Consider the following 11,970-nt stretch of genomic DNA (forward strand, 5'->3'; position numbering starts at 1 on the left):
CACCACATCACCACCACCTCCACACCCCCCACATCACCACCACCTCCACACCCCCACATCACCACCACCTCCACACCCCCTCCACCACACCACCATCTATCTCCACTACCACAGCCACTCTTTTTCTTCATTTTCTAGGCAGGAATATAACCCAGACCTTATTCACTAACGGACTTTTAAACAACCATTTCAAATGAATTTAAATAAGATAATTTCCTCATAGGTGTGTGTTTTTTCTTTCTCAAATAGATTGCAATGGAATTTGACCAAAAGTCTGTTTTGCTTTTGATGAAAGCCATGGCTGCTGTTAAACTGAGGATATGATACATTTAAAGACAATTAAGGAAGGATCACTTTTAAAGAAAATGGGTAAATGAGATTTGTTTCATGTCAGTAAAGAAACTTTGTTTTCTAGGTATGCAAAGAAGCCTGGTTGTCCTGATGTCTTCAGAGAGACCATGGATCAGTCCGGAGTTCTCCTCTGGGTAAAGGCAGAACCTTTTCTAGTGGGTGCCTTGCAGGAGCCACCTCCATCCAAATTCAGCCTTCACTACCTCAGGAAGGTAGCCACCTATGTGCGAACTCGAGCCACAGATGGTGCCTACCCACGCCTGTACTGGCCTACCTGGAGGCACATTGCGTGTGGAAAGCTGCAGTTGGCTAAGGATCTAGCATGGCTTTACTTTGAAATATTTGATAATCTTTCTGTGAGGACACCTGAGGAACGCCTGGAATGGTCTGAAATTTTGTCCAACTGCGCGACTGAAGATGAGGTTGAAAAGCAGAGAAGTCAGGTATGGACCAGTGTATATGTAGTTACTCTGAGAAATGATCCATTCTTAGTTTTTGTACTAACAGTATAGTTTGAGGCTTTAGGTTGTTGGCAGTTGTGACTCTAAAGCACCATTTGAATTTTAGCATTTCTAGCTTGGAGTGTTTTGATGTATGTGTGTGATTAATTAGTCCTTACTTACTAGTCCGTATTTCCCCACTCCTGAAGGAAGCATGAATTGGAAACCCTTCCACTGACTTTAAAAATATTTTTGGGCAAGATAATGTTAGAATTGCTGATATGTTACAGGTAGCAGCACCCGCCCCAGAGTCTCTTTAGCAGTCTGTTGTCTTCTCCTTACTCAGCCACCTCATTCTAACCAGACTGATTGAAAATGACATCTGCTGTATGCTAGAACTAAATAACTATCCAGAATGTTATTAATTCACCCAGATTCTGTTGCTAACAAGATAAAGCACCAGACTGGGCTGATTATAAAGAGCTTTAGTGTGGCTTATAGTGCTGGAGTTCCAAGGTTGAAAGGCCACATAGTTGGCTCTAGCATCCTTCTGGTGGAGACCTGCAGCAGTGTGGGAGGCCATCTCATGCTGAGACACTGTCTGCCTGTGTGTACGACAGTCTCTCTTCCTCTCACAAAGCTGCCAGTCTTGAGTCTCAGGGCTGCTACCCTTGTTTAACCATAAGCACTTCCTCAGCTTCACTCAATACTACAGCCACAGGTTTGCCCTCTTGGTCCCTCAGAATGAGGATTAAATCTCAACATGAATACTCAGAATGGACAAGCCATATTCAAGCCATAGCTTCTGCTTCTGTCTCTTGCTCCACACAACTCATATGCTCACAGATAGACTCATCGTCTGTGAGTATCCCCAAATCTTAACTAGATTAAAACGCTAGTCACTCATTGGACTAAAATCAAGTTTTCTATGTAGTGGGATAGGCTGTGCTCTGGGTGAACGTTGCTATCCTAAAGGGAATAGTTAAACAGAAAGCAGTAACTAGCCCAGAGCACATGCAGACATCATCAGAGAAGACACAAGTTGGTAACCCTCTAAATTCCCTTGTCGTGGGCTGGGGTTGCACCCTAAAGCCACAGCAGCTCTTCCTCTGAGACTGCCAGGCTCAGCACATACTGCAGCTCAGTTTAGAGTCTCAGGACTCAGCTTTCCCAAGGTGGCACTGTAGACTGGTAGTTCCAAGTTACAGAGTCCTGTGATGTCCCATTGTCTCTGTTCCAGTAGTGTCGGCAGTAGACAGTGTGTAACAGGACCCCTCCTGTCACTCTAAATCTGTGTGGAAGCTGCTGTGCCTCTGTAGCCCTAATGTTACACATGCCCGCAGCATAGCTACACTGAATGCTGATGATGACTCCTGTGGATTAGGTCATCAGCTGTACCTGGGCCTGCTTGACAAAGCTGAGATGGCCAAAGTGTTCTTCTGGAAAGCAAGGAGCAGCTGGTGTGAGCTTATAGAGAGCACTGGGACCTGTTCCTGAGACAGTTTTTCCTTTAAGGCCCTGGGCCTGTGGTGGGAGAGGTAGCCCTGCAGACTTCTGAGGTAACCTCCAAGTCACTTTCCTCTTATCCTGATACATCTGGCCTCGTTTTATCCATGCTGATCTCTTGCTAGGTTACTGGATACTTCTGGATATCCTACTTGATACTTCTTTGCTCCCTTCCTGGAGGGTCTGTAAATCTTTCAAATCCTTTAGCTCTGTTTCCTTTTAAATTAGAGATTCTGTTTTTAAATGGTGCTTCTAAACCTTAATTCCTGCAGTTCAGAGGTAACGCAGGGGCAGTATCACAGCTTTGTTGTTTCAGTATTTTCTCTGCCAGGCCCTCCAGTTTGTCACTTTTAAATTCTGCCTTCCATAAATCTCTAGGTGGGTATGGGCACAACTCTCCTGCGAGAACTAACTCAAAGAATCCTGGGAGATCTGCATCTCTTCTGAGGGCAGCATTCAGCAAGACCTAGAGACCTCCTAGTAGGCCCCACAGACCTCTCACAGATCCGCTGTCTACTCACATCACCATGCTGGGCATCCAGTTTCAACTCCTGACTCGCTTATCCAAACCATAGAGGCCAGCACCTCTGCCATCATGAACTTCATAGCTAGTAGGAGTGACTGGAGTGCAAAAAGGCCAGAATACAAGTTCAGAAACAGACTTGAGGGTCTTTCATTCTTAAGGTAGAAATGACTTCGCAGAGTATATTAATAGGTTAATGATAGTAACAGCGGCTTAGGCCGATAACAATGTTTCTCATTTGTCCAACAGTCCTACACAGCTGCACTTGATAGGATGAATCTCTGGGCTCTTATGTGAGCAATGACTCAAGAAACCACGTTTCTGTATTTTGGAGTCACTTATTGTTAAATGGCTTTGCTGGGAGGCAGGGGGAACGAAACAATGAAATGCAGTGGCTTGGGGTTGCAACATTTACTCTGGTTCATTTTACACAGAGGCTACGCTTGAGACACAGGTCTCCTCCAGGCTGTGCTTGACAGCATACCTCTTCTCCTGGGGGAAGAAATAGCTTCTGTGTGTGTCATGCCTATTCTTGTCACAGATGGGAAGAGCAACAGAGTGGGTTGAAACTGATGCCTTTTCTTCCCATGATGAGCTTAAGATTTTACTCTGAAGCTGTCACCACGGTAACGGCCACATGTCTGTCTATCACCTTACTAAATTTCTCCAGCACACATTATATTACTAGTGTATATATATTAAGAGCACATGCATTCTTTTTTTGTTTTGTTTTGTTTTGTTTTGTTTTGTTTGAGACAGGGTTTCTCTGTGTAGTCCTGGCTGTCCTGGAACTCACTCTGTAGACCAGGCTGGCCTCGAACTCAGAAATCCGCCTGCCTCTGCCTCCCAAGTGCTGGGATTAAAGGCGTGTGCTACCACCGCCCGGCTGAGCACATGCATTCTAACTTTTTAGAAAACCTTACATATTTCTTGCAGTATTAGCTAGAGGCATGGTACTGTATTGCAGACCCACAGAACTAAATTACCTTGTACGATTGAGGCTTTGCTAGCTTTGACATTACCTGTTTTCCTTGCCTTCCAGTATTTAACAGTCACTGTGCTTCTGTGCACTTAATGATTTTAGATTTCATATGTGCTGTGGTTGGAATATGGTTGGAGTGTCTTCCATGGTTATGTTGGGTTTTAATGAGAGGATACAAACTTAGTCTCAGCAAGGTCTCATGGTACAGGCTGTAATCCCAGCATCTAAAAAGGCAGGAGGATCATAGGTTCAGGGCAACCTGGGCTATAGAGTAAGTTTAAGTCTAGCTCAGACAACTTGGTCTCAAAATAATAAATAAATAAAATGCATATCTAGAAAAGATTCTAATGACTCCACCAGACAAACACTTTCAGAAAAGTAGCAGGATACAAAAAAAATATACAAATATCAGTAGTTTTTCTATATACTAAGAACAAACTTGCTGAGAAAGAAAGAAAAAAGCAATCAACCACCCTTGGAATAAACATAACCAAGGAGGTGAAAGACCTCTACAATGAACACTTTAACACTGAAGAAGGGGATTGAAGAAGATATAAAAAAGAAAAATGGCACCAACGCTCACAGATCAACAGAAGTAAATTATAAAAAATGGCAATATTACCAAAAGTGATCTACAGGTTCTACACATCTCAAAGTTTCGATGGTGTTCTTTACAATGCGAGATCAAATGATCTTAGGATTCATATAGAAGCACAAAAGACCCTGGGAAGCAGAACCAGTTCTATGGAGAAAGAGCAGGGCTGGAGATGCCACAGTACCTGATCTGAAGTTATAGTAAGGAGCCACAGTAACAAAGATAAGCATGTAGACTGATAGAATAGAGGGAGGACCCAGAGAAAAAAGCAAGCACAGGCTCAGACACCTCATCTTTAGCAGACGTGTGAACACCATTGGGGAGATGCTGTCGTCTTCAGTAAGTGATACTGGGAAATCTGGATATCCGTATATAGAAAAATAAAACCAGACCCTCTTTTCTCTGAACAAAACCAACTAAAAATGCACCAAAGACCTGAACTCTAAAACTGTTAAAGGAGAAAAGTATAAGATGCAAGCATAGCCAAGAACTTGCAGAAAAGGACTCTGGGAGCGTAGAACACAGGCTCAGGACTTGCTAATGGGACTGCATGAGATTTAAAACTGCAAAGTGAAAGAAGATTTCAGAGAGTGAGCAGACATCACAGCATGAGAGAAAATGCAAACCATGCATTTAATGGATTGATATCTAGTATCTAGATAGCAATCTGGATTCTTGAGAACCATGTGTATGATCATACTGCATAGCAGCCAAAATATAGAATCAGCTTAGTTGTCCACAACAGATGAATGAATAAGGAAAATGTATGTATGCTTAATGGAACCATGAAAGAAAAATGGAATTACATAGTTGTAATGGCCTGTTCTGCTGCTCCGGTCCGCAGGTCAGGGCCTAGCAAGAGAGAAAGAGGGCACAGAGAGACGAGAGACGTGAGACAGAGTCTGCCCTGTTCTCTCCTCGAGTCTCTCCTTTTATATCTCTCAAGTCTCGCCTTGAGTCTCACCTTGAGTCTCACCTTGAGTCTCTGCCTTGAGTCTCTCAAGTGCTGGGATTAAAGGCGTGTGCCACCACTGCCTGGCCTTGATTGAAAGGAAATCATGGGTATATCAAGATGTTTATCAGAGTGTGCTCAGCTGTTGTGGGCTGTTGAAAACAAGTCTCTTGTCAGGGTATATGGCTCAAGATGGCTGTAAAGATGATAGCCGCTTTCTGCTCAGAGTCGGCTCCCAACAGATAGTTTTTGTTATTGTATATGATTTATATGTATGATGATGTTATAACAAAGTCCATTGTTCCATGTAATTAGTATGTACTATTAAAAATTTTTTGGGGCTGGAGAGATGGCTCAGACGTTAAAGGCTAGGCTCACAACCAAAAATATAAGAGTTCGGTTCCCAGCACCCACGGCTGTAGCGCCGGGCGGTGGTGGCGCACGCCTTTAATCCCAGCACTTGGGAGGCAGAGGCAGGCGGATTTCTGAGTTCGTAGGCCAGCTTGGTCTACAGAGTGAGTTCCAGGACAGCCAGAGAAACCCTGTCTCGAAAAACCAAAAAAAAAAAAAAAAAATTTTTGAAATAGCACTCCAAAATCTTATCTAACTACAGTGTTTAGAGATAGGTGCCTTAGGATTAGATAATGTCTTTAGGGTAGAGGTAATGCTTGTGCATTTGTGAGAGAGAGAGGGAGAGCGAGCAGACCGATGACATGCCACTTCCACTCTTGCTATCTGATACCCTCAGGCTACCTTGTGACTGCCAGGAGAGGCCACTATCAGATGGACTTACACCTCCAAAATTGTGAGCCAAATATCTTTTTCTTTTACAAAATAACCTGCCATGCATAATTAATTATGCTAATAAAAGTACACTAATATCAGATACAAAGGAAGTTATATTTTACTTTCTGTGTCTGGTTTATTTAGCATATATTTTGTTCCCATCCATGGATGGGTAAGGTTGAGTCAATCTCTGGAAAGATGAGAATCAAACAGTTACAGAAAACAAACAGCACAGTTGCCCCAGCCTACCAAAAGGGGCCTGAGGCTTTGGCCTCTGTTTCTTCAGTTTTGTGGGCCAGCCTTGAAGTGGCAAATATGAATTCATCTCCGTTCCACTGACTAACTCAGAGCATATTGACTGCAGGCAAGACTGGAGGTGAAGGCCACCTGGATGTGAACCTCGGAAGAAGAAAAGGCTCACCATCTAATCAGTGTCTGCAGCATTGCGCTAATACATTCCTAAAGAAGGTTTTGGAAACTGAGAAGTTTGTCCCACAACCAAGATGGGGCACTGCAGTTAGTCCTTAGCCACACGATTCTTCCAGTGTCTGACATATGCTAGGTGCAGCAGTAGGGGCTGAACATGGAGATGAAGAAAATGTTAAGAAACTTCCAAGTTTTTTGAGTGTTTATTGTGTACCATTGTTTTCACTAGTTACTATGGATATAAAAACTGAAAAAGCAAGCCTCTTTCCAGTCTTGTAATACTGACATTGTTAAAGCAGATGTATAAAATGAAGGGATCTATGCTCTAAAAGCCAATCCTCCACAGTAAGTGTTAAGTTACCCCATTGTTGCTGGCGGTCAGAGCCCAGCTTGGGTATGTCCAGGTTGTTGGTATTTTATCCAAGAATTGAAGACAAGAGCACAGATTTACAAAAGAAGCAAGGTAATTTTATTTGGTGCAAAGCAATAGAACAGATTAAAGAGAGGTACATTGTCAAGACAGACAGCAGGCCATATGAGTGAAGATATTCAAGGGCCCTGGAAGGTAGCCTGGGTTTTTTTTTTTATGGGGTATGAGGAAAGGAAGAATTGGTTATTAAGGGGAATAGGGTGGTTCTTTATTTTGACTGATAGATTGGATCATACATTCATTCTTTCTACTGTACATGTACCTCCCCACAATGCTTCTGATGTTAACCATATGCATGCCCAATTATACATAGGCATAAGAAGGTAGATAGGGGATTCTCCCTAAAAGGTTGCTAGAGGACACAATTTTACCTTATGCTGCATACATCCAAAACCAGTTGAGGCTGGATTGGCCCTTCTATTATTCATATCTGTATACACTAGGGGCATGCTTGAATAGAAACTATAAATTTCATTGTTACCAGGGGCAGGGAAACACACAGTATTGTTCAGATATGGGTGCATGAGTAGCCTGGTACCGGGGGAGTTGAGGCCTGGGGTTGTCAGGTGCATTGTTTGAAGAGGGTTGTGTGTGCATATGGTGTGCAAGAGTTAAGTGCTAAGTATGCTGTTAGATGATGGGTGTGCATTCCCCACAGCTGTTTAATGGAGGTCCCAAGCTGTACTAGCTCCCGTGCTTGTCTGTCTCAGTGTGATTCCTCTCGTGTAACACTCTTACAACACCAAGGAGTCAACCAAGCGGTGTTGATAAGTAGATGCCGAGGATCAGGGGAGGGGTCAAGGTGATAGGGAAGACAGGTCGTGTTGATGGCAGTGTTCTCCTTCTGGATTGTTTCAGTGTGGGTATCCTCTCTATGATATTGTTGCAGTTTTAAAGGTGGAAAGCTGGGTGAAGAGTGTGAGATTTTTATTATTTCTTACATCTCTGCAAAAAGTTTAAGGAAGTAAATGAGTGCTTCCTTGGACTGCCACATTGAATAAACTAGATGTGGTAGTACATGCCTGCAACCCCAGCACTAAGGGGGTGGAGGCAGAGGGATCAGAAGTTCAGGACCATCTTTCACTACAAACTAGAGGCCAGCCTTGGGTATATGAAAGCCTGTCTTTTTTGAATACATGTACTCACAGTTGACAGTTGGGTGAATGGATTTGGGTGGTTGTGGGAGTCTGTGGTTTGCAGCTTCTTAGGTATGTTTGTTCCCTATTACTATAATAAAACACTGCCCAAAACCAGCTTGGAGAGGAGAGGGTGTATTTACTTAAGGGTTACAGTCCATTCAGGGAAGTCAGAGCAGGAACTCAAGTGGGAACCTAGAGACAGGAGCTGCAGCAGAGAGAGAGGAGTGCTCCTGCCTGTCCTCCTCTGGCTTGCTCACTGCTTCTTCATACAACCCGGGACCATCTTCCCAGGGCTGGCAGGACTCACAGTGGGCTGGGCCTCATATGTCACTCATTAATCAAGACAGTGTCCCACAGTGGGTCATGCTGATGGAGGCAGTTCCTCAATTCAAGCACTCTAGTTTGTATCAAGTTGACAGAAACTAGCCAGTACATTGGGCTAGAAATACTCAAGATCTAAGTGTACACTCAGATACATTACCTGACTGGAGTCTGAAGTGCATGAGCTTCAAGCCACGCCCTTCTTTAAATTAGGTGTTGGCAGCAGAACAGTAGTGGTTTTGGATTTGGTTGTATATGGTTTTGTTTGTTTTAAAGGTCTTACTGTGTAGCCCAGGATGGGCTCAGACTCAATGCTTCTTGCAGCCTAGCTTACTGAATGCAGGGATTGTAGATGTGTGCTACCACAACAGCATTTTCTCTTAAGTCAAACAATCTTTTTTAGGAAGTTTACAAGAGCCTGAGGCCCATTCCCCTCCAGAATGCCCATGTATGAAGAAACTGCGTAGTTCCCTTTGCCACACTGACACCTGTTTTAGCTGTTACACAGATGCCCGGGGTTTTCTTGGTCAGCCTGAGAATCTAGGTTAAACCTTGATGCTTGGTTGAACTCCCTTCACATCTGTTCACTTACTTACTCTAATAACTGAGGCTGGCTTTTCACCTGTAATATACTTATGGAACCTACGTTACTCCAGTTATGCAATTTAGAAATTCTTCTGCCTGGACACTGAATGATAGCTGTTTCTAAATTTGATATTTTTAAGATCAAGAAGCTGTGGAACCGTAGTTTACTGTGTACTGAGTTATAGACAAGTGGTTGGTGGTGTCTTAAGGTGTATCTCTTATTTTCTGAACAGCTTTCTGTAGACACACTGCAGTTCCTGCTCTTCCTGTATATCCAGCAGTTAAACAAAATCTCTCTGCGGACATCATTGATTGGAGAAGAATGGCCCAGTCCCAGAAGCAGACCTCAGTCTCCTAGCCCGCCTGAAAGGCCCAGTTGTCACACTAAGGTATTGCTCATAGCTTATAAAGGAAATGCTTCCCCTTCACTAAAAAAGGTGTCAAATGAAGCTCGACATTGGAGAGCATGCTTGTAAGTCTCGCTCTTGGGAGGCTGAGACAGGAGGATTATGAATGAATTCAAGACCAACCTGGACTATTGAGTAAGATTGAAAAAAAAAATGCTTTTTTTTTTTCCCTCCTCAAGTTGCTTAAGTAATTTTATGTGTTTTAACAACCTGTCAAACACAGTAAGTCTTAGAAAGGGTCTTACTAGCTTTTCTATTGTAAAGAAAAACAAATACTTGCATATGCTTTTTTCGTGTGTAAAGTATGTTGAAAAACTTGAAAATGTAAACCATAGTACCATATGAAAGCTCCTTTTTAGTGTGGATATATACACTTGTGGGTGTCCCATAGCATTGTGGAGGTCAGAGGACAACTTGTAAAAGTGGTTCTCCCCTTTTGTCATGTGGGTCCTAGGGACTGAACTCAGGTCACCAGGCTTGGCCGAAAGCACCTTTATCTGTGGAGCCATCTTGCTGGCCCCAGGCACATCTTGCCTGGCTTATCGGTATTTCAGAGTTCTGGGTCTGGTTTGTTGAAGTCTTTTCTTTCCCAACAGCCTACTCAGCACCTTCAGGCACTTTTAAAGCCAGCCAGCAGGGAGGCATTTCCTGGTCAGTTTGAAATGGGTTTCTCTGTGTAGGTTAGCCAGAGTTTAGTGTCCTTAGGAGTTGGGTCTCACCGAGAAGTTATGGTGAGTCACCAAGGGCAATAGCAATGGCATTCATTGTTTTGGAGTCTTCTGAGGCCGCCCTAACCTGTATCTCACAGGGAGATATCCTGTACACGTCTCAGGTTTCCTGGCTTCCACTGAATCTCCAAGTCACACATATAAAACAGAAGACTTGAAGCTAGGACCAACTAGGAGGGAGAGCATGGTCATCTTTCTGGGCCTGCATCACCTCAGTATGACTTTCCCAGTTGCATCCATTTATCTGCAGATGTTATGATTTCATTGATTTAATAGCTGACTAAAATTCCATTGTGTATATATACCACATCTTATCAGTCTGCCTGTTGATGGACATCTAGCTTGATCCTTTTTCTGGCTATTGTGGATAGAGCAGCTAAGAACATGGATGTGCTGGTATCTCTCTAGTTGGACATAAAGTCCTTTGCGCATATTCCCAGGAGCAACAGGATCATAGCGTAGATCTGGTTCTGTTGGACTCTAAGATCCAAAACCAGGGGATGTGCTCCCACAGAAACACACACGGACAGGACTCGCTGCAATAACATGAGGTTTAATGAACCAGTGCACTGGAGTTCTCTCGCATGCAAACAAGAAGAAAACCCTGAGTTGGAGCTAAGAGCAATTATTTCTACAATTTAAGGGGTGGACAGTGACTAGGCACAATAGGATTGGCGGAACAGTGTGACTTTTAAACTGATTGGTCTTTGGCGAATGAGGTGGCAAGGACCTCCCTTGTCTGTAAGTGGCAAGGATTGGTCCCTCCTGTGAATGTGTTTCTCACCCACAGGTGGGTTCCCTCCCCTGTGGTGGGAGGAATGTTAATCCATTTATCTCTTCCTCCTCTGAATGTTAATCCAGTAGGTGTCCTCTAACTAACAAATGTGCTCCTCCCAGGATGTGTGCTGGGGCAGTTAATTTTTGAGTTTAACCGAATTCCTACAGTTTTTGGTTTGCTTCTTTCTTTGTTTTTGTTTTTTTTGTTGTTGTTTTTTATGGGCTTTTTGTTTGTTTTTTTGTTTTGTTTTTGTTTGTCTTGGTTTTTTGTTTTTCAAGACAGGGTTTGTCTGTGTAGCTCTGGCTGTCTTGGAACTCACTCTGTAGACCAAGCTGGCCTCGAACTCAGATATCCACCTGCCTCTGCCTCCCAAGTGCTGGGATTAAAGGCATGCGCCACCACTGCCTGGCTTTTCTTTGGTTTCTGGATGGGGGCTAGAGTTTTCCTTTGTAGCCCCAGCTGGCCTGGAACTCCCTATGTAAACCAGACTGGCCTCCAGCTCAGCAAGATCTGCTTATCTCTTCTTCCCAGTGATGAGATTTAAGACATGCACCATGATACCTGGCCCTCTTTCTAGTGTTTTGAGAAACCTCAATAGTCTGCAAGTCTGTGCTCCCACCCACAGTGTATAAGGGAGAGCACACTGTCACAGTCACAGTGTATAAGGGAGAGCACACTGTCACGGTCACAGTGTGTAAGGAGAGCACACACTGTCAGTCACAGTGTATAAGGGAGAGCACACTGTCACAGTCACAGTGTGTAAGGAGAGCACACTGTCACACTCACAGTGTGTAAGGAGAGCACACACTGTCACACTCACAGTGTATAAGGAGAGCACACACTGTCAGTCACAGTGTATAAGGAGAGCACACAGTGTCACCGTCACAGTGTATAAGGAGAGCACACACTGTCAGTCACAGTGTATAAGGAGAGCACACACTGTCACACTCACAGTGTGTAAGGAGAGCACACAGTGTCACAGTCACAGTGTATAAGGAGAGCACACACTGTCACAGTCACA

The 11,970-nt window shown here is 43.7% G+C and overlaps 1 protein-coding gene across 3 annotated transcripts in view; it reads left to right on the forward strand.

Annotated features, from left to right (window-relative positions):
• Nucleotides 1-11,970, forward strand: part of Tbccd1 (TBCC domain containing 1) — a 48,631-nt gene that overhangs the window by 18,079 nt on the left and 18,582 nt on the right. For all 3 annotated transcript variants that reach the window (XR_003712948.1, XM_028779700.1, XM_028779702.1), the window contains exons 2-3: nt 416-794; nt 9,270-9,425. Coding sequence is in view for 2 of the 3 variants with exons in the window: in XM_028779700.1 (XP_028635533.1) it covers nt 459-794; nt 9,270-9,425 (492 nt within the window). In the remaining variant the exon portion in view is untranslated. The remainder of the gene's footprint in view (nt 1-415; nt 795-9,269; nt 9,426-11,970) is intronic.

Source organism: Grammomys surdaster, unplaced genomic scaffold, assembly GCF_004785775.1.
Source record: "Grammomys surdaster isolate TR1022 unplaced genomic scaffold, NIH_TR_1.0 361, whole genome shotgun sequence".
NCBI lineage: Eukaryota > Metazoa > Chordata > Mammalia > Rodentia > Muridae > Grammomys > Grammomys surdaster.